We start from the raw sequence: 26,085 nt of genomic DNA on the forward strand, positions 1-26,085 counted from the left end.
GGAGCAGCCTTCTGGCTGCTGAAACGCTGCCAGTACCTATATTGACCTGACTGGGCAAATTCTGCGTGCCCCTTGAGTAAATGGTTTGGCTTTGATCCCCCTGTTCCCAGCCTTGGCTCTGAGCAGCAAACCTCCGTCATTAGACGAAAAGTTTTCTCTACACATGCACTGTATCAGAGAGGTACCATTGGTTCAGCCCTGTAACCAGGTCAAAGACTTCAGATGTCCCAGTTCTGGGGCAATGTAAGGGCATGCTTCGGCCAGCCTTGGTTGTAACAGTTCAAGGTAATTCCACCAATGTGCTGGGGTATTCAAGCAGAAAGAGTTCGCCCAGGGCAAGAAGAGGCAAAACACAAGCCTCCAAGACAAAAAAACAAGGAACTGGATCTAAAGATTACACTGAGAACAGCCTCCTGAAAGGCAGAGGTTCTTTCCTACCCTTGGCACTCATTCAAATTTAACCCCATCTGCATAAAAGTTGAAAAAGACTGCTATCAGGTCCCTCTCAGGATAAAGGTTCCCCTCTCCAGCAAGCTCTAGAAAGCTTTTTAAGAATAAACTTAGTCATCAAGCAGGTTTTTATGCCCTGCCCAAACCTCAGTTTTGACCCAAAAGAAAAATAGCCCTGAAGTCCTGACACTCACTTTTAAAACCACAAACAACGAGCCATGCTCCAGTAACGTAATCACAGAGCTTTCTGGCACCTCGTCCCTTAAAAATACATCCATCTGCCTCCACGCAGGCTATCAAACTCAATCTTGTTCACAATGGATTTCCCAATTCCTGCGTGCTGGAAGGGCTGCAGCGGCGCTGGCTGTGCCGGCTGGACGAGCCCTTACAGAAGTGCAGGCTGCAAACCTCACAGCTGTGTTTTCACTTAAAGAAGCTGCTCTTGAGACCAAAGCACTTCTGCTTCCACGAGCTTTTCTATTCATGCTGCAGTTCAGAATTGCTGGAGAAAGACCCTGGGTAGAGGCTGAAGAACATGTGGTAAGGGCAGCATGGGGATAATAAAGGAGAGACCAAAAGTCTTACAGTGGAAACAGAGGAAAGACAAGGAAACTTGCTACCAGCTCAACTAGTTACCTCTCACAGTGGGTTGGGGTGATCCTTCCCTTATGGCTTTGCAGACAAAGAACGGTTGACCAATCTCAGCACTTGGTTATGGGACTGAAATGCAGAACAGGCACAGGAGGGAACCAGCAACGACGGTGCTGGGTGCCCAGCAGGCTCCGCAGCCACCAAAGCCCATCCTGGAGCTCCTGGGTGTGAGACGATGGTGCTGAGTTTGACAGAAACTCCTTGCCAGCCTTTCCCCCTTCCACAGGAAAGAAGAACAACTGGGTGCAAACAGGCAGCAGAGCAAAGGGTGACTTATTTGGGGGGGTAAGACCTCCTCTCCATTTCTGTTTTGCTTTCCCATCTCAAGGTCTACCATGCAGAAGGGTTCTCTCTTACCTGTTGCAACACTGCATTACATCTTGGGTTTTACTCATTCTGCACCAACCAAGCAACACCTACCTCTAATGTCTTCCCTCTCGTGACACTAACCCACAAACTACCCCTGTTAACAGGCTACAGGATCCATGCATGTGGCTAAAGGACAATGTCAACCTGAAACTCAATACAGCCAAGGAAATGGAGCTGAAACTCATTTAGGACATTACTCCAGTTTGAACCCCTCTGCTCATTTCTATTTTACAATCACCCAGTTTACTCAAATGTTACTCCTCTGCTGCTGGCTGCTTACACAAGTGCATAATATATATGCAAAGCCAGTGAATCTCTGACATGGGACAATGGAAAACAGCAGATAGCTTTTCCCCTTTCTTAAACTAACCTCCCAAGCTGGGACCCAAAGTCACAATAAGCTATTACAAAATTATCCCATGGGCTGCAGCAGGTCTTGCTCTCCAAATATCTCCTCTCTGGGATGCAGCGAGGACCCTGGGGTCTTCCCATCATGGGAGCAAACACGTTCCCTTGTTTCCTGGCACATACATGGGCTGCTCTGCTGTTGTCCAGCGGCCCCCGCTGCATCATCCCTTCGGCTTTTCTTTCACAGCTGCAAGTCAAAGCTGAAGATCCTTTCTGGAAAGACAGGGCAGGAGACAACTTCCACCACTTGGCAAAAATACAAACTGCAAACGAGTATGTGTTTAAACATTCACGCTTCCCTGCATTGGAGGTTTCAAACACAGTACGCAATCCACCAAGAAACCCATCCAGATTTATTTAGAAAGAAGAGCTGGATACTTCCGTACACTTCATAATTTATAAACTGGATGAGCTCATTCTCTAGATGCATGATTAGGAAACCACAGGACTAAAATACAGATTATACAATTGCAAAGGGTTTACGTTGGTGGATTAAAAATACCTTCTCCAGAAGCTAACAAATTGTGACACCGCACCGCATGCTCTAGACCACTAGGGAACTGTCAATGAAGTTAAAAGTATTTTCTACACATACATCAATTTTAAAATAAAAGCAAAACATCCCTAGGAAATGCCACATAAAAAACCGTGACACTAACAAGATACATGCCAAATTTCACTACTTGGCCGCTTCCCGTTACTCAGAGCCTGTCTCCCAGCCTCTCTTTAAAGCGCTCCCAGCTCTTGCGCTTCTCCCAGCCCTGCTGTGCTCAAACAAAAGACAATTGGACTGATTTTATCTCAGAGCCTTCACAAGCTGGGCTTTACCATGCTCAACAGAGACGAGAGGTTTTGGGCTGCAGGAAATTCCTGCATTTTGAAGACTGATGATGACTTACGGGCTTTACAAGGTTGCAGGGGAACAGTTAGGTCCAGCCCAGTGCCAATGGCCTCATCTTCACTTGGGAGATACAGGAACTCATTTGGGAAAGCAGGAATTTGGGAGAGAAGGATGATCAAGGCTCTAGTAAAAGGCTGGACTTAGATTACAATCAGGAATTTGAAACAAACCCAAAGATTCATGGAGAGGCAGGACTGAACCTTCTCAAAGCCATTAGGGTTATTGGCAAATCAAAACACCAGCAGCACCTACCACGGACACACAGGACAACTGAGACCCTGCGCCTTATAATCCCCGGCTCTCTGGCAAGCCCAGGGGTTCACAGCAAATACAGCACCAAATACAGCAAATACATCCACCACTCTGAAAATCCTGGAGCAAATAGACCAACTGACTTAAAGCATCCATGGAAAAAGCAAAAAAGGAAATATTTCTCACTGTTAATAAGGAGAATACCTTTAAGCATACAGCTGATGTAAAATCTCCCCTAAGCTGACAAGTCTCAGCATCAGGACAGGCGTTTCTGTGCCTGAGGGTTGTTATATCCCAGATGCGAGGGGACTCGTGGGGCTGACACCAGCTTTTTCACAGGGTGGGCAGTATGGAAGTCCCTGTACATGCCATTTTGGTCTGATGAAGAAAAGCAAAGCTTGATAAGAATGGGACACCTAAGGTGTTTCTATCCCAAAATGGTATGTGAGAGTCTGAAAGACTTCAGAAAAGTAATCGGTGTGTTGCACACTTGCTTTAGATGACAAGTGACACAACCAGGTGAAAAAACCTCTCTAAACTCACCCCTTGGTATGTTGTTATTAGAGGGTCCTACATGATTAAGGGTCCTAGATGCTGAAGGGAGTGGAGCATCTCCCTTATGAGGAAAGGCTGAGGGAGCTGGGGCTTTGGAGCTTGGAGAAGAGGAGACTGAGGGGTTACCTTATTAATGTTTATAAATATATAAAGGGTGAGTGTCAGGAGGATGGAGCCAGGCTCTTCTTGGTGACAACCAATGGTAGGGCAAAGGGTAATGAGTTCAAACTGGAACACAAGAGGTTCCACTTAAATTTGAGAAGAAACTTCTTCTCAGTGAGGGTGCCAGAGCCTGGCCCAGGCTGCTCAGGGGGGTTGTGGAGTCTCCTTCTCTGCAGACATTCCAACCCACCTGGACACCTTCCTGTGTAACCTCATCTGGGTGTTCCTGCTCCATGGGGGGATTGCACTGGATGAGCTTTTGAGGTCCCTTCCAATCCCTGACATTCTGGGATTCTGTGATAGAGGTAACAGGTCATTATCCCCAAATGCTGCTATTTCAGATACCTGACAGTCACGTGCCTTACTCAACTTACTGACCCTAGTTTTAAGCAGCATGAATTTAGCTTCATGCTTGGCCCCGCTATTTCACGAGAGCAGCTGGCAGAGAACAGCGTTGCAGAAGTCGGTGGCTCCCAAAGAGACGGCAGACCCAGCCACCGATGGATGCACAGCTCTGCTAAGGAACGTAACGCCATGAGGGCAACAGAACATGCAGCTTGCAGGAGGTTTCTTTCATGGAAAACAGAACAAAACCACCAGTGACAGCAAATATTCATTGGATGAAAAGCAAGGGGACAAACAGCCCTTCACAAAGCGCTCGGTGATTTCTGAGAGCTGCCCCAGCCTCATGCCAGCGACAGATTCCAAAGCAGTGGTTACCTGAAGGAGGACAGGACACCACGCTGTCTTCACATGGCTCGAGCCACGGGGAAAGTAAGGTAAGAGCTGTGGGTGCAGGTGTGTCTGTGCATGTGGCACGAGGAAAAATGGTTCAATGTCTCTTATTGAACCTGACTATAGCACGACTTCTTTTTCCCCACCCCCCTAAGAGGCTCAGAGAATGCTGATACACGTTTTACATATCAGCCTATTTTGTGTCCTCCCTATGATTACTTTATGTCTTCCCATAATGTGCCCAGTCTTTGTCATTGCTGTTGGGAAGATACAAGGAGCCCAAGGCAGATCAAACACAGCAAATCCTATTTTCTTAAGTTTGTTAATGCTAACTGCTTCCCCTGCTAAGCCACTAATGGAGCTGTAAGAACCCAGGAGCACAGATTAATTCAGCACCCAGGTACTGCCTTGTGCCTGGAGGGATTTCCATGGAGTTGCACTGGAAGATAGACGAAAGCTTGTAATACCCTCCACACGAGAGATAAACCCATTAAAATATGAACAGCCCCTGCACCGACATGATAAGAGCTCTGCCAGGTAACAAGAGAGATCACAACAGGATTTCTAGGTTTAGCTGTATCTGCAAGCCATTAAACAGGAGCTGGGACTATGAAGGTGTAGAATGCCCTGATCACACCTCACTGATCACAGTTTGACAGCCACACCATTCTCTCCCACTTCGGGGTGCCGCTGTGAAATATAATACCTGGCAGTCCCAAAGTCCAGCCCTGGCACTGCTGACTCAAGCTTTGCTCATTCTCTGGGGACAATCTGGACTCTCTTGTGGCTTGTTACAACCTGCCGGGGCTGTAGACAGCTGTGCTGTGTCCTTGGCCAAACCTTTTACCCCTCGTGCTGTTAGCGGCGCAGGATGGGAAGGCATGTCTTGCCATACCCTGCCGATTCCCACAGACGCAAGAGCTGCCACCATCAGCAAAACCGCCGCTGGCTCCTGGGCTCCCCAGGGATGGGCTGGCGGTGGCTCGGTTGAATTCCTCTGGCAGCGACCTGCTCCTGCTCACTGTCCTGGGGACTCACAGCTCCTCTGTCACAGGGAAAGGAGGAAGGAGGAGTGGAAGGGGGCCAGGAGACTTGTCCCAATGAGCCCCAAGCCCACTGGCAGCAGGCAGGCACCCTGCCCTCCAGATAACCCATGGCCAGACGTCCTCCTCCAGCTCCGACACGGCTGCACTTCAGCAGGAAGCAATTTCTACATGTAGACGCTTCGGAAAGGGCTCTGGCAAGGTCCACCCTGAAAAGGTGCAGTGTAAAATGTAAAGTATTTTTGTAGGGCCAAGTTCACGTCAGAGCCCATGACGCTGCTGTCAATCCCTGCGTTGGAGTGCGGGGGGGTAGGATCAGTCATCTTCTTCCAGCATCAATGCACAGCAGGCTGTTTATAACCCTCTACTCCGCACTGTTATTTAACATATGTAAGGGGCTCAACACGGTTTATGTTCAGTAGTTGTGGTTTCCAAGCTGTATTGCATTTCTTCAAAATGAAGATACATTATTTTTTAAACCTATTTTTAAAACCAGTCACAAATCTGCAATCTTTTACATCATTCCTCCTATCAAACCCAAACCATAACACAGTCACAGAAGACCAGCAAGCTCGTGTGTCAGAACTCGGCTGCAAGAAACACATGTGAGCATGCACACACAGAGGGAAACTCAAAGCTATAATTCAGCTAAATTGCTACAAGCTATGTTTAAGGTTTTGAAAATATTCGGGATGTAGTTCACTGTTTAGAATGGTGGGTACCAGCACGCTGGGTGCGGAGAAGGAGAATCTAAGAGCTGAACCAAAGCATGAGGTATTTACTTAATGATCTGCCTCAGCAAGTGTAAGGAAATTAAAAGGTCTCCTCCCACTGGGAATTCAGCGTACCAGCAACCTCATCATGTACCATCCTAAAAACGCATCACTGCCTTCCTTGCCGGGACTGACCCCATCCACTCCTAAAGCAAATCATAACATAACGGGATCTCTGATTCCCATTTTTAATATACTCCCACACACAGCAGAGTTGGCTGGGGCAGGCAAGTCTTAGACAAATCTTTATAATTCAATCTTAAAAGACAGTCTGTAGAGCTTGGCTTCCACAGGGCACGGCAGCTCTCACACTGCTCTCTGGTTTTTGTGGTACTTCTGCATAAATCAAACTTTCCTGTTTCCCTTCTTGATGGACTCGGGGCTTTGTCGGGTTAATTTGGTCCAGGCAGTTCTGGAATTGGAGTTGTCCATAGCGAAGTGGTAAGTTTTAAGGGCAGAAACCAACACCGTATTTTATAGAGACAGTCAAGTTCTTAAAATTAGTTATTTATTCCAACAATATTAAAAGGAGACACAGCACTTTCTCAGTCATTTTTCCATTTGTAGTATTTTGGTTTGTTTTTTTTTAAACCCATGAGCCTAATCCTTAATTTCTCTATGGAAAAGCTGGAAGAGAAAGATCACAGGGACGAAGGATCAGCCTCCTAGAGCATCCACTGTGCTCACTCAACCCTTTGGAAAGGTGGCTGGGTTTGCTGTCGAGGTTATTTCTTTTAAATACAGTCTGAAAGTAAATAAATAAATAAAAATATCTCCAGGCATCAGTATTAGCTTGTGAAGGAGACCCAGACAATGCACAGGAGGCTAGAAAGAAGCCAGTAAATTCTAAGGGTGTAGAACAGGAGAGAGGATTAAGCCTGGTGATTAAATTAGGCAATGCATGAATACATTCCAATGCGCAACATCACTCAAGCACTGGACAAAACATATGGCAACAATGGAAAGCGCTGCCCACGAGGTCACCTTTAATATGATTAGCCATGGACGCCTGAAAGCAGATCTGCCAAGCACCGGCATGCTAACCCTCCTTTGTGCGGGGCGGAGGAGCACCCTCCGAAAGCCTTTGAGGCTTTGAACCCCACACAAACCGCTGCTGGGTGTTAAGGGATGTGCCCAAGTCCATTGAAAGTGGGACACGCACACACAAAAAAATGAGCTTCAAGGCCGGGAGAGCGTTTTGAGAGTGGCTTTTGTTCCCTGCCCACAGGGCACCGGCGGGAGCCGTCCCCAGGGTGTCCTGCGTGACAGCTGGGTCACCCCACGGGCTCCCCTGTTCCGCTGGGACTTTTCAGCTCCGCTGGCCCGCATTCACCGGCACGGCTCGCCTCTTTGAAGGGGAGAAAGAGCTTCATCCATCACTGACACGGAGGGAGTTAATTCAACTTCTTCTTTACAACTGGAAAGGCTTTTGCTGTGAGCAGGAGGGAGTGCAGGAAGAGTAATGAAATCCAAAAGGGAGCCAAATGATGCTTTCCTCTGCTAGACGCCAGCGCTGGCAGCGCTCGCTGCTGGCACGGCCCGCGGTGGGTGAAAGGAGACTCTTTTGTGGTATGCCATTAGCTACTTCCAAGGCCTCAGTTCATGTTTACCACAGCCACTGTGTTACTTCACTCAGTATTTTTTTCCAGTCCTGTCGATTGTACTGCAGAACTGACCGAGTCCGTTTGGAAGCCTTGCTCACAGAAAGTAGAAACAAATTGCTTTTCAAATGGACTTTTTTTTTTTCCCCTAAATCAAACCTCACGCTGCTTTCCATAAACCCAACCTAAGGCTGAAATCGCCACCTAAGGCTGAAGAGCAAAGGTCCCTGCTGGGCTTTGCCCGCTCTGTTATCGCCCCGGCGCTGAGCTGCACAGCCCGGATTGCAATAGAGGGCACCTCGCACCCCGGCATTTCTCCACACTGCAGCTACGTCAAGTAAAACCCTGTCACAACAGCGGCCAGCAGGTTGTTCGGTCAAGTGTAATGAGAAGAAACGCTCGATGACATTAAAGATAATCTCCTGTGAGTCACTTTGCATGAGCATGAGCACCTTGCTGTAATCAGGTGAGCCCTTCAGACCGCTGAACCCTGCCCCAGAGGACCTTGGCACGCTCGGCAAGGTTTCTGCAGGCCATTAGTATTTCACATTCCAGGCAATGACTAATGGGGGACAGGCCCAAGGGCAAACTCCTTCCACACACTTTGCATGGCCAAGTGGGTCAAAGTCAGGGAGACAACCCCAGGAGGGACTCGCTCTGGGTCCACAGGTCCCAGCAGCTACCAAGGCTCGGTGACAATGCAAGAGCACGCATGGCACAGGACGCTGCCAGCTGAGCTCCTGCTATTGCCAGGAAAAGGAAAGGATCGTCTCCCAAAGCCTTTTCCAGCTTTACATTTCCAGGATGCCATAACTGCAGCTCAAGCCTTGACACAGCACATTCCAGCGGCCGCGCTGTCACCGCTGACATTCACAGGCTGCGAAATGCCGCCCTCTCATAACCCAGAGTCACCTCCTCATAGATCTCATGGGCTCTCACGGGATCTGCCAAGACTGAAGATCAAGGCAGTTTCTAACACAACAGGGTAGACCAGGCAGCTGCATGCTGGTTCCAAACACATTTGGGGCAGCAGCTCCACGAAGGAGGGAAGGTTTTTTTATTTCAGACAAATAAAAAAATACCTTCCCCAAGTGTAACTTTTTCAAAATGAAAATTAACGAGGGTTGGGAGGAGTGCCTGTGGTGGCACAAACTTCTTGGCTGTTTTTTTGAGCAAGTCGAATTGTATTTTGTACCCATCACTACGCCACCACTATCACAAAGGCTACTTGCAGCAAAATCACTGTTCCTCAGTGCTGGGTCCAAAGCAAAATACAGACCTACCAAACAACAAGAGCAAGGATGAACCCGGCCTGCAACACAGCAAGCAAAGCTCTGCAAGAAACTCATCAACCCAAAGAAGTGGGCTGTAGAAGCTGCCAACCTTTCAACAATTTTCCTGAAGGGATGAAGCCCAGAGAATGTTACTTTGCCCAACTGCGTGGGGTGAGGATGAGTCCTCCCTCTCCTGCAGTGCTGAACTGCAGATGGCAGCTATGAACTCAGGAGGAAGAAGGTCATCAAGTTCATCCCAAGGAGTAGCCACTTTCTCCCTACAATGTGGGCACACAAGGGCAGGTTTAACACAGCTCCACCTCCTCCTTCTTCACCCCAAGAAGCACGTACATCATTTTGTTGGCCTCGGCATGTGGAGACCAACTGGCTTCCGTGCAGGGCAGGACCTATGGAAACTCCATTTAGATGCCATATTTCTACCTGGCCTCTCTGACTATTCATTGTCTGCTCTAGAATTCATCTTAAAACTCCTGGGACACGGAGCAATAGCACTCCTCCAGCATGGTGAACATCAGAGCTCAGGTGAGGACTGAACAAACCCAAGAGCAAGATCACCCTGTGAGCGAGATGTTCATCACACAATGCTTTACACCGCTTTGCACTCTTCTAAGAAAAGACTCATGTTCATGGTCTTTAAACTGATTTCAAGGAACCTGTACAAACGCTTCTTAAGAATTTAAAACGAGATGACCACGCTGCACAAGGATTTCAAGGCTGCCTCCCTGTTATAGGCGTTTTGAGAGCGGCACCCCTTGGCACCACATTATGGATCCATCAACACACCCACCTCTTACTCCCACCTAAACATGAGAAAACAGTAACTCCTCAGCTCACTTAACCACCTCTATGTTGCCCCCTGGCTTGTTTAAATAAAAAAATAACTAAAGAGCAAAGCAGTGCGAACACAGCATTAAAGACTAACAACCATCACTTTCAGTGATGCTTGAAAATAATAAAAACCAGAGAGCTGAGGTGAAAATTCAAAACCTCAAAGTAATTTCAACCATACATACACGAGAAGGGAAAAGTTTATACATGATGCAACAGAAAAAATGACTCACTTTCTGAAATGCCAAAGTCTGTTTTAGTTCATTCTGTCTTCTATACCTGCTAAACACATCACTGACAGAGAAATCATTTAATAAATTGCATTTTTTTTTTTTAAATTCCATTTTAGCTATTTAAGCATTCTATTTCCTAGTATTGTGGGTTCAGGTTCTACTTGAACATGCTAATCAGAAGCAAAGTGCTAGCTCAGTCAATGAGGTTTCTTCTCAGAAAAGGAGAGTCTTGAGATTAAAACAGAGACCTTGAAATTGAGGTGAAACTGCAGCCTTAAAGCTAATGCAAAACCTTGTGTTGATTTACGGGACTGAGAATTCCTCAGTCGCCGGGCTGACGGCAGCATTGCCATGGGACACCCGATTTGCTACCGCTCTGCAGCCCCAAAGGGTCAGTGGGACAGAGGGACCAGCCCCATGACATGGCCAGTTTACTTCAATTGTCAAGGAAGGCACTAATTAAATTTTGTTGTATTCAGGCTAGATTGGTTTTCTTAAAAAATAGCGAGTACTTGGTTAGTTTGTATTTATGTGTCAGAAACAAGTTTTTCAAGGCCATTTAAAGGCATTACCCACAAAAGCCCTTCGCAGTGATTTTGCACGGCTGGTTTCTTCCAGATGTCTGAAATCTCTCAGACCACTCTAGTCCAACAAACTCATGAGGCTACTTTCTTGCTGCCTCTTGCTTAGTTTTCAAGTGACCATCAGTTCAATGGTACCTCATCACAGATGGGCAATGAACTGTCAGCAGCTTGATTAGTAACTAATTAGCATAAATGCAATATATCTGCTACCAGCCTAGATCCAAACTGGAGATTGCATTCCCTTCAGAGGGCAAAGTTTAATACTGCTGTCAGGTTTTAGAGCACCGACAATGCAACAGCTTGTGAATACGTATCTGTGGGGAGAGATGGGTGTTTGTGTCTCAGGATGGGAGTAGGAAGCAACAGGGAATCAGTGTCTCCCCAAATGAACACGGCGCTGCACAAAGGAGCACATTCAAGCAGGAGATCTTTCTCAAATCCCAAGTATGGACAAATCTCAGAAACAAAGTGCAATGTGGATCAACAACCTTTCTGAGACGTCAGCCTTTAGGCTCCCATTTTATGCAATTCATATTCAGGGGAAATCTACACTCTGAATTATGCTTATGTGCTTGAAGAACTTCTTTATTACAAAATGCAGAGAAGGGCAAGACAACTGATCTAGACTACTAAAGACAGATTCAAAGCCACTTGCTTTCAAAACAAAACCAAGAGGTTGCTCAACAAAATGTGCTCCCAATGGATCACTGCAAACTTTAGCAGGGTGTGTAATTTTAGGAGTCATGGGCTTGGACTTGAATGTTTAAAGACAAACCCAAAGGTCAACTTCAACAGGCGCTGGCTCCCTCACATGGGGCAGGACCAGCTCCATCCTCCGCTCAGTTGTTGGGATTTTGGTGAAGACTCTTGTAGCCTCATTCCAAGGGGCTGTGGAAATCACAGGTGCTCTCTGTGTTTCTCTGTACTTCAGCATCCGCATGCTATAGATGAGAAAAGATAAAAGATCCCAAGGCTCTGGAGGAATGATCGTGCCCAGAGACACCTGATAAAATGAGTTGTGGTCATAAAAAGCAAGAATTTTTTCCTTTGCTCTCACTCTGGAATTGAAATGAGAAATCACAGAACTGCAATGTCTGAATCTTTCATCTCCTTCCAAACGTCGTCTTTTCTCATTATGCAATTAGCCTTTCTTCCATTTACTGTTAGGTGAAAAAGAACTGGCTCTGACAAAGAGCTGCTACATCTCCACCTATGGCAGACTGATCACATTTGAAGTTACATCACTCAGCACCCAGTGGCCCCATCCAAAGAGAGTGATGGATTAGCCATGCAGTCAGCTATAATTAATACCTGAAAAAAACCCCACCAAACCCAACTTGTCAAGTCTCTGTTCAAATATGTGATAAATGGAATCTGAAACAACAAGGGACTTTCTGATGATGTCTGTTCATCGTCGGGGAAGAAGAACACCATCAACTGGAGGGCAAGACTCACAGAGCAAGGATTGTTTCCTCAGTAGAAAATGTGAAGTAAGAATTTCCTCCCAGCACTCGGCCCACATGCACCTCTACACAAACGTGTCTTCCTGGGTTTTATCTATCCTGCTATCTGAGACAATGAAGAGCCAATTGTTTCTGCTTCATTCAGAACCAGTTTTGCCATCCTGAACCTCAGAAGCCACCACTACTCTCCCTACCAACCTCAAAAATACCAGCGAGCAGCTTGCTCAGCTGGAACAAGCACTGAACTCTGTCCCCTCAGCTCTCAGCTTCACGTTTGGGACACATTCCATCACACTAAGCCACCACCTGCCACAGATGCGCTCTCTTTCCCCTAGAGATGCTATTAAACACTGTCTGAGGTTCCCGCAAGCAAGTGACCCCAGGCTGCCTGACACACAAGCACGGGCAAAACCCACCTGTGTCCAGCTAGCCCAGGAAACCAAGAGATGTCTGCTTCATGCGTGAATACGGAGCACCTGCAACCACCTTCAACTCTACCTGCAGGTCAGCACATGATGACTACCAGCTCACTCCTCTTCTACAACAATCGATCACCAACTAGGTTCAATCGACAGAGGAAGCCAAGCAATTTGGTATGATGAAGTACTGCCCATCGCAGCTCTGTCCCGTGCGAGCAAGAGAGACGTCCGTGGGACAGTGGCACGTGTGGGCAAAGGCTGAGGGCTGAAAGGACTGCGGAGAGAGACCACTGTGACCCATGCTGATCGCTTCTATGATGCAGAGAAGTGCTGGCCACGTTTCAGCCCTTCGTGCTGATGTGGTTCGTTTCTCTGCTCTGTACCACGAGAAGCACCTGCTGGGGAACTGGTATTAAAAAAAAAAACCTTAACTGAGCCAGCAATAAACAGCAGAAACAAAAAAAGGACCAGTTCTTATTGAATAGCTTCCAGTAATAAACGTGAGAGGAAGAGAATGGTCAGCGCTGGCCTAATGCCCTGGATTTGGCCTGGGAATCAGGAAAAGGCTCATCCTGCCAGCTCTGCCACCGACTCAGCACGTCAGCTCTGGCAACTGCTTCGCCTCTTGGTGCCGCTCTCATCGCCTGGAAGGATGGAGCCAGGCACCCTCTGACACTTGCTAAGGGCTCGCAGGTGGAAAAAAGCTATTGCTGTGACAGACAGCATCTCAAATTAAAACATAAGATCCCTTCGTTTTGGAGAAGTTTCTGAACTTGCAGGTCCACGGTAGGTTACATAAAACTCAAGGGTTAAGCTGTGTTTGTTTGGAAGCAAAACACTTGTACATGACCGGAGAACCTGAATATCTGAGTGAGTGGCTGGAATCCTTACTCCAGGACGAATAAAGTCATAACCCACTCTTGCGTTACTGATGGTAAATTAACACCAGAGCACCGCTGTGTGGGGAGCTCCTTCCCGGCCCTGTTTGCCCAGACATCTGGCTGCGGTGGCTCCCAGCACGGTGCTCAGCAGCCGAACCCCGTGCTCCGGCGTCCGAGTCCCCCTCCCGCCACAGCCAGCTCGACCACTTCACCACCTGCTCCTGCTGGGACACAGCTGCTCTGCTCTAAAAGAACGATCGGGAAACGGCAGGACATGTGCAAGAACATCAATCCTACTCACACTCCTGGGAGGACTTTATTAAAATCCCACGGCAAAAGATCAGATTCTGAGGACTTTCCACTCAAAATCTTAATTTAATCAAAATATTTTAAAACCTACTGGCAATGCAAACATCTCCATGCAAGAAGAAAGATGCTCAGCCAACACAGACCCCTCAGTGCTTCCTTCCTGTGCAGATCCTTGGTGTGTGTGCAAATTGCCCGACCTGAGCCACTTACTGATCCTGATGACAACGACGACATTTCATATTTGCCTGCAAAGTATCACGTTCCCTGTGGTATTGTAGGAAAGATAATTCAAAAATCACTCCTACTTCGCTAACACACCTTTGCAAAAGCGTTTTGATTACTCCTGCCGGGAAGAGCAGTATCCCCAAGAACAAAGCTGCGGCCTCAGATGCCCATTTTGACATATTAACTGGGGCTATGCAAAAAGACATAAAATCCCCAAAGGAAATTAATCTCCAAATACATCCAACTTCCTCCCAGCTGTCTTATGTATCACACAGTATAAGCAACTGTCCATAATGATCGTACAGCACCTGCTGTCCCCATTGTGGGTATCAGCGATGTCTCTTTAACCAGACATCAAAGAGAAGGAGCAGACAATGGTGGAATTGTGATAGCAAGTGAATAGTGAAAGCTCCTTGTCAGTCTGCATTTCCATTTATCTTACAGCACCGTACGTACAGCCCACCCTGCCCCTGCTGCCACGTTCGTGTGCTCTTGCTGTAACAGCCTCTTTCAGGAGGTATCGTGGCAGTTTTCAGTATTCTATACATGTGTCTGCTGAGTTTTCTCATGGATCAGAGCAAGTGTCGGGATACACACCTGAATCTACCTCGAGGGATCCAAATCCCGGATGAATCTGGTACCAATGTCACATCCCAGAAGATGAGCACCAGGACCTTCTCGTTGAGTCTGGCCAAAAACCCAACAAAAGCCATGCTCCCTGGGGAGACGTGAGGATGGCCAAGGGTCAAGGCTTGGAGCAAAGCCATTTACTCCTCTCCCCAGAAAGGTGCGTGCACTGAGAGTGCAGCTGTGGCTGGAAAACATCAGCATCACACCAGGGGGTGCTCAGGCCAGGACGTCCTTCCTGCCTCAACAGCATTTTAAGACATAAATTCAGGGAAAACATATGTATATTCTGTTAACTGAGGTCTATACAATATTATAGGCCTTTGCTGCCCCATCTAAACAGTTCTTCCACCCTGAAGTGCCTTCCATTTTTATATTAATATATTTTATTTTGCATACCATGTCTGATTAACCAGAGTAGAACTACTTACTGCTTCCACACAGCAAGAAGAGGAGAAGACCTGAATGCTTACTGTACAGATATGAGTCAGGAAACATGACAAAACAACTTCCCATAATTATTTCCTGCAGTCATTCATATTGGAAAATGTTAATGGTGATAGTAATTAATCTTCAGCTCATGAGATTTCCAATTAAACAACATTAGCAGGATCTACTGTCTAAAAATGTGTTTCTGTCCTAGCCCATTAGCCACAACTAAACACAATGGCACATCCTGCACGTACAATGTCTTTCTTCCTCCCGGTTTTCTGTATGTGGATGGCTTGAGTCAACTTCTTAGAGCTGTTCACATCCATAGGCACAGCCAGTTCTGAGAGCTTCAAAAACTACACGGAGCTGGTTAATATATCCACTATGACACACACCTGGGTGTTTTGGGGCTGCTATTCTGCGCACATTTTGGGGTCTGGAGTTGTTATGCTTGTTTCCTGCAGCAGCAGCAATACTTTATTACTACAGGAGTTCCACCAACCTTAATTTAAAAAAGCTATTCTAAAAGATCGCCTACTTCCTCAGCCCCAGCAGGCACTGGGCAGACCGTAGGTAAGGTCTCCAGTGTGGTACCAAGCTACAACAATACAATTTTTACTACCTTTAAGTTACTCAAAACAATAGAGACCCACAGGGAAAAGCGACCCTTTCTCAGACAACAAGACAGTGGCACGGCACGTAGGTTGGGAGCAAGCAAAAGCAAGACCGTTTTACTAGCAATTCAACCCTTACATTTGCATAACATTCTCATCTTTGCCATTTTAATCCTTTTTTCTCTTCCCTTTTCGCACACACCTGCCAAGCTCAATGTCTGTTGCATAGAAAACAAGGAGAGAAGCTATGCTAGCAAACAATTAAATGCCATTAACAGGTCTAAACGTAAATGCACTTTGGGTTCTTCTCACGATGAACTTTGGTGAATGCCATGGTTTTGAGCACCCAGGTGTATGGGTGCTGGTGAAGGAGGAATCACCGGCACAACAAAAGCCACCACTCAGCTCACAAACAGTTGTCATAGAGACAAATCAGCATCCCGGGGTATTCTCATTTTAAATACGCACAGAAATCCTTTTTAACCTGTCTTCTTGTAGGCGTCTGTCCTCGTGATTCATTTATAATCTGCTGAGGCCAAAAAGAGAACCATTTATCAGCAGGTCTCCTCTAGGCAAGCTCGAGCTAATGAGCTTTTCTGCAAACTTGATGGTTTTTGTTGAAAGCAAGTTTCTATCTGATTCTTTGGCTAGTGTTTCTAAAAGCTGTGGTTTGGGGAAGTGATCCAGCTTCAAAGTAACCTGGCCAGGAAAAAAAAGGAAAGTTGAGGGTTGTGCTCACTTTGGTTTCTAAACCAGGTCAGATCGCTGCTCCAATTCACAGCGCGGGTGCAGCAGGAGCTGTGAGAGGACAGCACAGGGGTGGCATTTCACGGTCCTGGGCAGCGAGGAGGCGGCAGGGAAGACAATACTGTAAATATCTGAACGTTTTTTCACAAAGCCACAGTGCACAGCACCTCTTGCCTTTACATCTAAAAGCTGCAGCTCCGAACGAGAAGGAAAAGAAATACATTAATCTCTGGCTGTGTGGACAAAGTTTCATAAGCTCCTCAGCTGCTGAAGGTGCAAAGACTTTGAACTTCTAAAAATCAGTTCTCAGATGTCTTCTGGAGCTCGGAAGCCAGCAGGCAGCACAGGAAACCATATTCTAGGGAAAAAGCCACAAAAGGGGCCCATGGGGACAGCAAGATCCCACGTAGAGACAGATGTGTGGCTCTAGTTGCCAAGAAGGTCCTCAGACCCGAGGTCCAATGCAGCAGGGTTCACCTACAGAGGCACGAAAGGAACTGGGACAAAGAGTGGCAGGGGTGTGGGCTGCCATGGCCAGGACTAAACTGGGGCAGGAATTCAACATGACACAGCCCCAAAGAGATACATAGACACCGACAGCGAACCCACAAATCCTAAGCTTTCAGGACCGTGTGCTACCTCAAGGTCTTCCGTGCGACCCAGATTAGTAATTTCCAAGTTATTTAAAAAAAAAACAATCTTCATTTTCTAAAATTACTGCTAAAAAATAAACCCATGGGCAAGCAGATGCTGCTCTCACACTAGGTCATAAAAATTCAGCAGCGACATTCAAATGGGAGACATTCCCCTCACCACGGCACAGCCAGCCTGACGCTGCTGCATCTGACCGGAGCCATCCTGTGTTCCCTGGCCAACCAGTATTTCTGCTGTTATAAATCTATGCCCACAAACGGCTTCATGAGAGAGATGTTCTTAGTTTTGGGGAATAAATCCTCAGTTATCAGGATGCTATGGGGGAGAGCAGTATCATTTCAAAGGGGAAACTGAGGCAGGCAGGGAGAGCACCAGCCCAAGGTCACCACGGCCACTGGCAAAGCAAGATGGGAGAATTTTCCCACAATGATCTTTTTAATACCAATGGGAAGCACGAGAGCATATCAGGTTGAAATACGGCTGGGTGGAAGTAAAATATAAAAAGGTATCACTGTTCAATCAGGAGTGACCCCAAGGTAGAGTTTCTCAAACATAATGCAATGTATAGAAGAGGGCTCGCATCCCTTGGGAAAAAAAGCGCAGGAGTCATCCCTGCCCAGCCACCCTCTCCCATAAGACTGTGGGATGATCATTTCCTTCGCTCACATATTTATTTGGAATCTGATAATTCATTGCCCCTCGTTTCCTGCTGGAGTTTCTCTTCCATTGTTCAGGACTCACATTACTCAACAGGAAATCAGTGAGAGGTCCAGCGATTAGAAAGGTGTGTTTCCCATTCGGACCCACCCTCGCTCGCTCGCCTGGGGCTGGAAGTCAGACCCAGCGCACATCTGAGTCCATGGGAACTCAGGGAAGTGGAGGAGCAAAGGCAGAGGGACTCATCTCCTTCTATTAAAAGCTACAGATGGCTTTGTCCAGCCATACGTCACTGACCACATCCACACACCCATCCCTCACATACCGCTCGTGCTCAGGCCTTACAGTAAATGCTTTCTCCATGTGCTGAGGATGGTGTAGTTTATCAAAACGCAACTATCAAGGCAGTACTTGAAAAGAGTAAGTATGTTGGAAGTGTCCCTTGAACTAAAATATACTTCCTTCTCCAAGACCATCACTTTTGCTCTGACACCCTTGCCAGGGGAGAGAGATTCTGCACAGCATAAAGTGCCACTTGTGAGACATAACTCACTTTATCACGTTGGTTAGGAAGAAGGCTGAGCAGAAATCAGCTCTCTCTGGTGCCCTTAGCAGTGTATTTTAACCTTCATCTCACAAATGATGCTCCAATACGTTCTCTTTAATGGTTCCTCTGTAACAGCACAGAGCAAAACAAAACACCACTTATCTTTTACAGGGTATCACTGGAGCAGGATGCTACCCTGGCCAAACCTTCCCATTGAAAATGTCACAGCTGTTTTAAAACGTATTTTCTCTGAGGTTAGTTAACAACAGGTACTCAACTCAGGCACATGCAGTGACCACTCAGCACTGCACTGTGTGACTTGTGCAATGCCACTGGTGACCTTTCTGGGCCACAGCTCCCAGTCACCATGGACTGTTGTTGCAACCCAGGCATCTCCGAGGCTTCCCAGTTCATCAAGTGCAAGGGCTAGGTTTGTTATGTTTCTCTAGCATTCAGAGCATGCCTGGGAACAAAAGCCCAGCTTACTAGCCATTGTATGATAAATCTCAAAGAGGGAGGCCTCTGTTCCAAAAGAGCTTTAAGAAAATTCTGCGTGACTTCAAAGTGGGAGTCTGATTTCCAAAAAGTATTTGAATATAGTTTTAAGAACAATTATTTCCTTTGAGCAAGAAGGGACCCTGAGCAAATGTCCTTGCTCCAGGGTCACTTACGTGTGCCTAACCAGTCCTCCTACAACAGATGTAGGCAAGATAGCCTCAGACACCACAATGCTACACCAGAAAGTTTATCCTAAAGTATAACCGCAACCTTCTCTACTGAAACTCAAGATACAAATGTCTCATCCTGTCCATCGTGGACATGGTGAAAAGCACACTGTCTCCTCTTCACAGCAGCTTTGCCAGACTAAGCCATGTGCTCTGCTGGGGAAGGTCACAGATTATAGACACTTCTTGCTCTTGTTGCTCTCCAATGATTTCTCTAAAATTAGACTTTTCCTGCAACTGGAGGCAACGTTACAATGCTGAGTAAAATGGAAGGGTTACAACATACCTCTTCCATACAATAGTCCTGTTTACATATCTCAGCAATATCCTTATGTTGACTCATGTTCATTTTGCAAAATGAAACAATGGAGCTTCCTTACATTAAGAGATTATTTTGTCTCCTGCCCAGGAAGGCCACGGGGTTCTGTAAATTACTGGAACCTCCTATCCACAAAAACTGTCATAAGCCACCTCTGAGAAGCTGAACCTCAAATGTAAAAGTATTTTTGCTGTGATAATATAAAAAAACTGGATCTACTTGTAAAATAGAAATGACACTACGACAACTGATACAAGATTATTTAAATCGCCCCAGACAGAAAGCCTCCTCAGTAGCATTTCTTTCTCTGAAACACACCCAATGCTTATAAGCATTAACTTAGATAACATACAGTCATTTTCCCTGCCCAGAGAACTGCTATGAAAGATGTGGAAAACGTGAGTATTGCAAGCACAGAAATAAATGTGAAGAAAAAGCCTTTCACAGTGAAAAGTGCACTAAGGATATCTGAGCTGCCTGATAATGAATGACACCATCATGATGTGTTTCACAGTGTAAGTTACTTACCCACTCCACCAGGGTTTTAGGATTTTGAAAACGTTGGAAGATGGAACGCTCCTTAAAAAATAGGAACTTTTTTTCCTTTGATCCTACTTTACTTAGTGCTTTCGGTACATCATTTGATGCCACTTTTCAGATGACACTAGTGCACAAATCTGCCTTTCTATTTCAGCCCTATTTTCCCCCTTGAGTTTTCAGACTGATGATGAAACCTTTAGGGCGCACAACATGAAACTGTGGAGCAGGAGCCCCCGACAAGGGCAAGACTCACCTGGTCCAGGCGCAGAGCACCATCGATGAAGCGCTGTCTGCGGAGGTGCTGGGCGATTCGATGCAGGTTCAGCACAGCTTGCTGTATCTCAGCTACTGAGTGTTGAGGGGAGACAGGGGGAAGTTCTTCAGATGAGAACACCTTCCCGGGGCTTTCGATCATACTCTGTGCGTGGTCGTAACTGAGCTTCACGCAGGAGCAGATGACTGTCCGCCCAAACCATTCGTCAAGGATCTGCAAAATTGGGAAATGTTAATTGATTTGAGGACTTATCCAGTGCGCAAAGGCTTGGGAAGTTGTACAAACACTGGAAGGAATGACGCCAGACCTCGGAATTGACCATGATCTTCAAGTGAAGATCTCATACTGGGAACATCAGGCCTTTTGTCCGTACAGATTCTCTAGTGTCTAGGAGCATGTATATGTACAATGTATTGTGCATATACATAGGGAACTGCTTGGATCACCCTCCTCTACCTGATTTCCCTCTTTCATAGAGCTCAAAGAACTACAGCCCACCCAGAAGCTGAAAGCAGTTGGAGGCTGTAGCATGGAGGGGGTTGGTCTCTTCTCCCAAGTAGCAAGTGGACAAGAGGAAATGGGCTCAAGTTGCGCCAGGGGAGGTTTAGATTGAATATTAGGAAAAAATTCTTCATGGAAAGGGTTGTTGGGCATTGGAACAGGCTGCCCAGGGCAGTGGTGGAGTCACCATCCCTGGAGGGGTTTAAAAGGTGTTTAGACGAGGTTCTTATGGACATGGTTTAGTGCTAGAGTGAGGTTATGGTTGGACTCGATGATCCTGAGGGTCTCTTCCAAGCAAAATGATTCTATGATTCACTCAAAGGTTACCGGGTGCAACAGTGGCAATAGGCAGATGCACACATGCAAGAAAGGATCCCCTATCTAAAACACAGCAGACTACATTCCGCCTCTTCAATTAAAGCATGGCCAGCAGGGCACGAGGGGCTGGCCCTAAAATACTGTTTTCAGGAGTACTGCAGGAACCCCAGTGTCTGATTAGCACTCGTGAAAGTGTCTGAGTAGGACTTCGGTGGGTCTGGAGGAGAGATGACCAGTCACTGACCACTTGTTGCTCTGATCGTGTCTATGGTCCTAGGCCCAAACTCAAGCCTTTCTGGGCTTCCGAACTATTTTGGAATCTAGAGGAAAATGATTGATAAATCATCTATAAAATTGTTTTATTTTAAACCAGAGGCCACTCCCATTTTAAACTCTGTAACAGACTACCAACGTAGAAGCAGCGATTCAGAATTATTTCTTAAAGCAGAAAGGAAAATCTACCTTCAGCTGAGATACGTAAGAGCCCAAAAGCTCATCAAGCCAGTGAGAAAGCACAGAAGGACAAAGGGCAGAAGGCTCTTCAGAAAAGTCAAGAGCATTGGCATGAGGGCTCTGGAGATGGCTGCAGCCTGTGATAAACCATTCAGAGCTCAAGTGCTCAGAGAATGAACGGAGAACTGTAATTCTGCCTTAGCTACAAGTGTCACCTCACCCCTTCATCAGCACAACAGAACAAGGTAAATTCTGCAAGTGACGGTGTCCGGGGAGAACAGCCAGCTCTCTGTTAGACAGACTCAGCAAGGACATTGCTTCAGAAAGGCAAACCCTCTTCTTATAATAAAAGGATTGATCCCCAAGATACCTTTGCTGCCTACCTCTGCCCCACAGAACAAACGTGCAGTGTAACTCAGCAGCTCAGAGCTCTGAAAGTCACAGGGCGTTTAAGCTCATCTCTAATTAGAACATGTCCTAATAGCGGAGATGCAGCAGGTGATGTCTTGCAATGTAAACTGCTCTGACCCTCAGCTCGTGGTTATTCTGTGCGCCCCTTCCAAAGAGAAAAAAAAGGAAGAGAAAGTCACAAAGCTGGACAGAGATGCTGTGACAGTGCTGGCAGCATCTGCTCTACACTCTGCTGCATCCTGTTAAATGTGGTCCAGTTTCTTGCGGTGATGCAGGATCCATATCTGGCAGGTCAGCAACATCTGAGGAAACCTGCTGGACTCAAAAAACCTCCTGATATTAAGTGAGCATGATCTGTAGTGTGGAAGGGGCTGCACTGCTCTTTAACTGATCCACTTCCAGCAAGCTCAAGATCAGTTGGTAACAAAGATATGTCAGACTTCAGTAATGCATGGATGGTACCCAGGCACCAAAAAGGGGTCATCCCTTGTTGAGATTATCTCGGAGCAAAGCTGAGCAGCCTTCATTTGAGTTGAGCACTTCTACAGACCCTACAGTTGTAAGAGGCAGCTCTTTCAGTTTGCTGTTCAACTGTTTTGAGACACAACTTCTATTTCCCTGCTAGTTCCTCCATCTCCAGCTATTAATTTCTGCATTAAAGGTCACTAGCAATTCTGACCCTCATTCTGGAGGTCTCCCCCATCACAGCCCTCACTGTTGTACTATGCTACACCAAATATTTTGTGTTTGGAAAGCACGCTCATTGTACTTTATAAAGTGAGTCAATTCCATCATGTACGTGCATGTTAAAGAGTTAAGACTGGGCACAAACCAGAAGGGTAATTCCAAAGAGAAGCACTTTCCCCAAGCCCTGGGTTAGTGCTGAACACCAGCTCTGGGGCTACATGGTGCTTTCTGCCACTGGCTTCCCAAGAGCTCCTCTGTCCCTTGCAGGAGGCAACAGACCAGATTTCCACTTCGCTGTCTGAACTTGAAGCTTTCAACAAAATCTCATTTTTCTGCTTCCTTAGAAAAGGCCAAATATTGCAGAACTCCACTCCTTCCTTGCAAGCCAAGAGATGCAGCATATTGGCCTCCCAGAATATAGCTAGAATTTCAAATCTCAGGCAGGCTACATTCAGGGCAAAGTGTCAGGACAGGCAGCCCATTACTAGCAGACATTAAACTTCTTTCATTTCTCTGTTTTCCCAATTCCTTTTTTCTGTTCTTGGTCTCTCAAAAGCAACCAAGCAGCGTGATGCAGAGCGTCCAATTTCCATTCTGCAATGGCTCTAACAGGTGTAAACTGGACAGTGACAACCCTGAGAGGTCTCCTGTTAACGTACCCAATAAACACCTTCTCACCAAGTTTGCCTGGATGCATTAAACACACTTCAGACAGGCAAGGAATGGCGTTTTGGATGTATCTTGCCCCGTGCAGTCCAGTAATCCCTGTGTGTAGTGAGCAGAGCTGCCAGACTCAGCCTTGCTGCAGGGCACACTAACTTAACTCTGCACCCAACTTAATTCCGTCCAAGTATTTGCTGGAAATGCCCTCTGTCTTTGCCTTCAGCGGCCATCTGAGCAGACTTAGGGTAACCACAGCCTCCTGTCCCTGGTTTGGAAAGCCCACTAGCGGAATGGGCAAGCTTCGCTTCTACAGGGAAAGGCCACAAGCCTGGCTGATCCAGGTACCAGTAGCTGAGAGGTGGGCAAAAGCAGAGCTGAGGAGCAGTGCCTGGGGGTTATGGACTGGGACTGGGAGGTTACAAGCGGCCCACAAGCCACGTTTGCAAGGTCTACCCCATCACAGCAAACCTGGTGCACCCAGTCCCCAGGCAGAGTACCACTATCTGAGATACTTCTAGAGTTAAAGCTTCCCTTACCCAGCTTGGGTTACTTTGGAGAAAAAACTGTAGTCCCCAGCACATCGTGTGACGAAAATCAGCACGGCTCAGTGGAAACCCTCCCATCAGCACTGTCCCTGTGGTATGGGTCTCTTTGAGGGTGAGACATAGCTGTGCGTGAGGCTGAGGACTTTCCCTATGCAAGGCAGTGTCCATAACACGTCCTGGCTGATGACAACAGCTTTGAGCCTGGAAGACACATTGTTTGTAAAGGTTGTTTCAAACTGAAGCAATTTCTCTTCCTCACTGGTAGAAGGAACCGGCAGGGCTGTGCTTCAAACATCAGCAGGCAATAACTTTATAAGGAGAGTCGCATCGTTTGTTTTCAAATATCTTTCTGTTGACTGCATCTGAACAAGAACGTGCTACGTTGTTCCTATAAACGCCCAGCTCTGCTTCTGAAGAACAGCACAGATGCTACAATATGGTTAACGCCTCTGCCCTTGGAAAATCCTCTCAGATCATGTCACACTATCCCACTGGAGTCCATTGAGCTTTGTGGAGCGCTGCACAGGCAATATTTTGTTGTGTTTATGGAAAACTAGAAGATAAAAACTTCAGAACCGAAAAGCAATAGAAACAAGAAAGTGCCTGTCTCCCAGAAGGGGCTGAGCCTGGCATTATTTTTTTAAAAGAAAAAAGAATTAAAAACTCCAACAACTTATCAATAGTCACATTCAAGTGAGGAATCTGCATGGCTTTTCCTTGGGAGATGCATTAGCTCTAGACTTATTTGCTTCGGAACAGTAACAGCGGCGGCTCAGAGCGGGTCCCACCTCCAGCGGTGCAGTTGGGCTCCGCTTTGCAAGCCCAAGGTTACAGCGCTGCTGTGCACTCGGGGTGCGACCAAGCGCCCTTCGGCCCCGTTCATCCCCCACCGAGGAATGTCCCGTCCTCGGTGTCAGCATTCTCATGGCTTCCCACCACTGGCTGAGGTTCAAAGGCCATGTGGGGGCCTTTGACACACCTCCCGTTCACCCAGCAGAGCCTGGAGAGCAGGTGATCCTGTTTACACTGCGATTAGGCTAGAGTGACACCTAGAAACACAGGAGACACATTCTGTCCCAACTCACAGATAAGCTCTGACAAGAATGACCTGCTGGGCAAAAACCCTACAACTGCTTTTCCTCTTGGACGGAGTAAATTCTTCTCCAGCCCTCACCCGATTTTCAAATCAAGTGACCTCCACTCTGATTGCAGCCCCAAAAGGCTCCTAGGAGAAGCAGTTTGCCCAGATGGCCATAGGCAGTGTGCTTTCCAAGGGCACAGCTCCTGCAGGGACCAGCTCCCTGGGCAGGTGAAAGGCAGATGCTGCAGCTCCTCCATTTCCTCATTAGTCAGACAGCGTTGGTCTAAACACTGTTTGAAAAGCAAATAATGTATATATTGCAGGGGACGAGAAGTAAGATTTAATTAAAAGCTTATTTTAATTACGACTTGCTTATTGGCTGTTCAAAGACCACTCAGAGTCAATAAAAGGCCCACCAAGTAGCTACTATTAAAAGGCCCTGTGAGCAATCATGCTGTCGCTATAGGAAGTGAAACGCTTTTCACAGTGAACAAATAAAACTCACCTTGGTGCCAGAGCAGGGACTTGCTGGCGTAATGGAGACATAGGACTGCAACTCTATTTTACTAATGCACAAAACAACATTCAGTATCCTTTGGAGCAGCAGGGACAATAATAAGGGAGTAAAGTTAATCTTTGTGAAAAATTACCAAATTTGCACAGGAAATACTCTCCACAGAGAGAGTGGTGTACAAGCAAAACACTGGTTAAAGAAAACTGATTCTGAGTACAAAAAGTGAACTTCTCATAGATCGGAGAGTCCTCTGGTACTGGCAGTCTTGAGCCCTCCTCGATTAGCAAGGGGACCCTGTCATCACCGAAGAGTAGAATGTCGGGGTTACAAAGTGTGGGAGAGAAGAGGCAGAGAAGCAAAGAGCCGGGGAGAGCTGGCAGGGAGCGAGGGGCAGCTTGCTGCACACACAGGCAGGATCTGCAGCCGTCCCCTGGAAATAGCACACGCAGAGGATGGAGCTGTGCCTGTGCTGAAGAGCCATCGTGCTTTATTTGGATCGACGTAATTAGCAGCTCTGAAGAGGCTGAAATAGTCTGTTTTACCAGAGAGGCCACAAAGGGATACTGCCCACATCCACCAAACTGCACAACTGCCTGTGAGAGCACGGCAGGGTTGGAATCAGGGGGCAACAGCTTGTCC

General features: G+C 46.8%; 1 protein-coding gene across 1 annotated transcript in view; it reads right to left on the bottom strand.

Moving 5' to 3' along the window:
- Positions 1 to 26,085, bottom strand: part of DIS3L2 (DIS3 like 3'-5' exoribonuclease 2) — a 190,175-nt gene that overhangs the window by 44,650 nt on the left and 119,440 nt on the right. Inside the window, exon 14 of the mRNA XM_080350020.1 lies at positions 20,253 to 20,486. Coding sequence (XP_080206146.1) covers positions 20,253 to 20,486 — 234 coding nt within the window. The remainder of the gene's footprint in view (positions 1 to 20,252; positions 20,487 to 26,085) is intronic.

This window comes from Nesoenas mayeri (genome assembly GCF_963082525.1).
Source record: "Nesoenas mayeri genome assembly, chromosome: 9".
Classification (NCBI taxonomy): Eukaryota; Metazoa; Chordata; class Aves; order Columbiformes; family Columbidae; genus Nesoenas; species Nesoenas mayeri.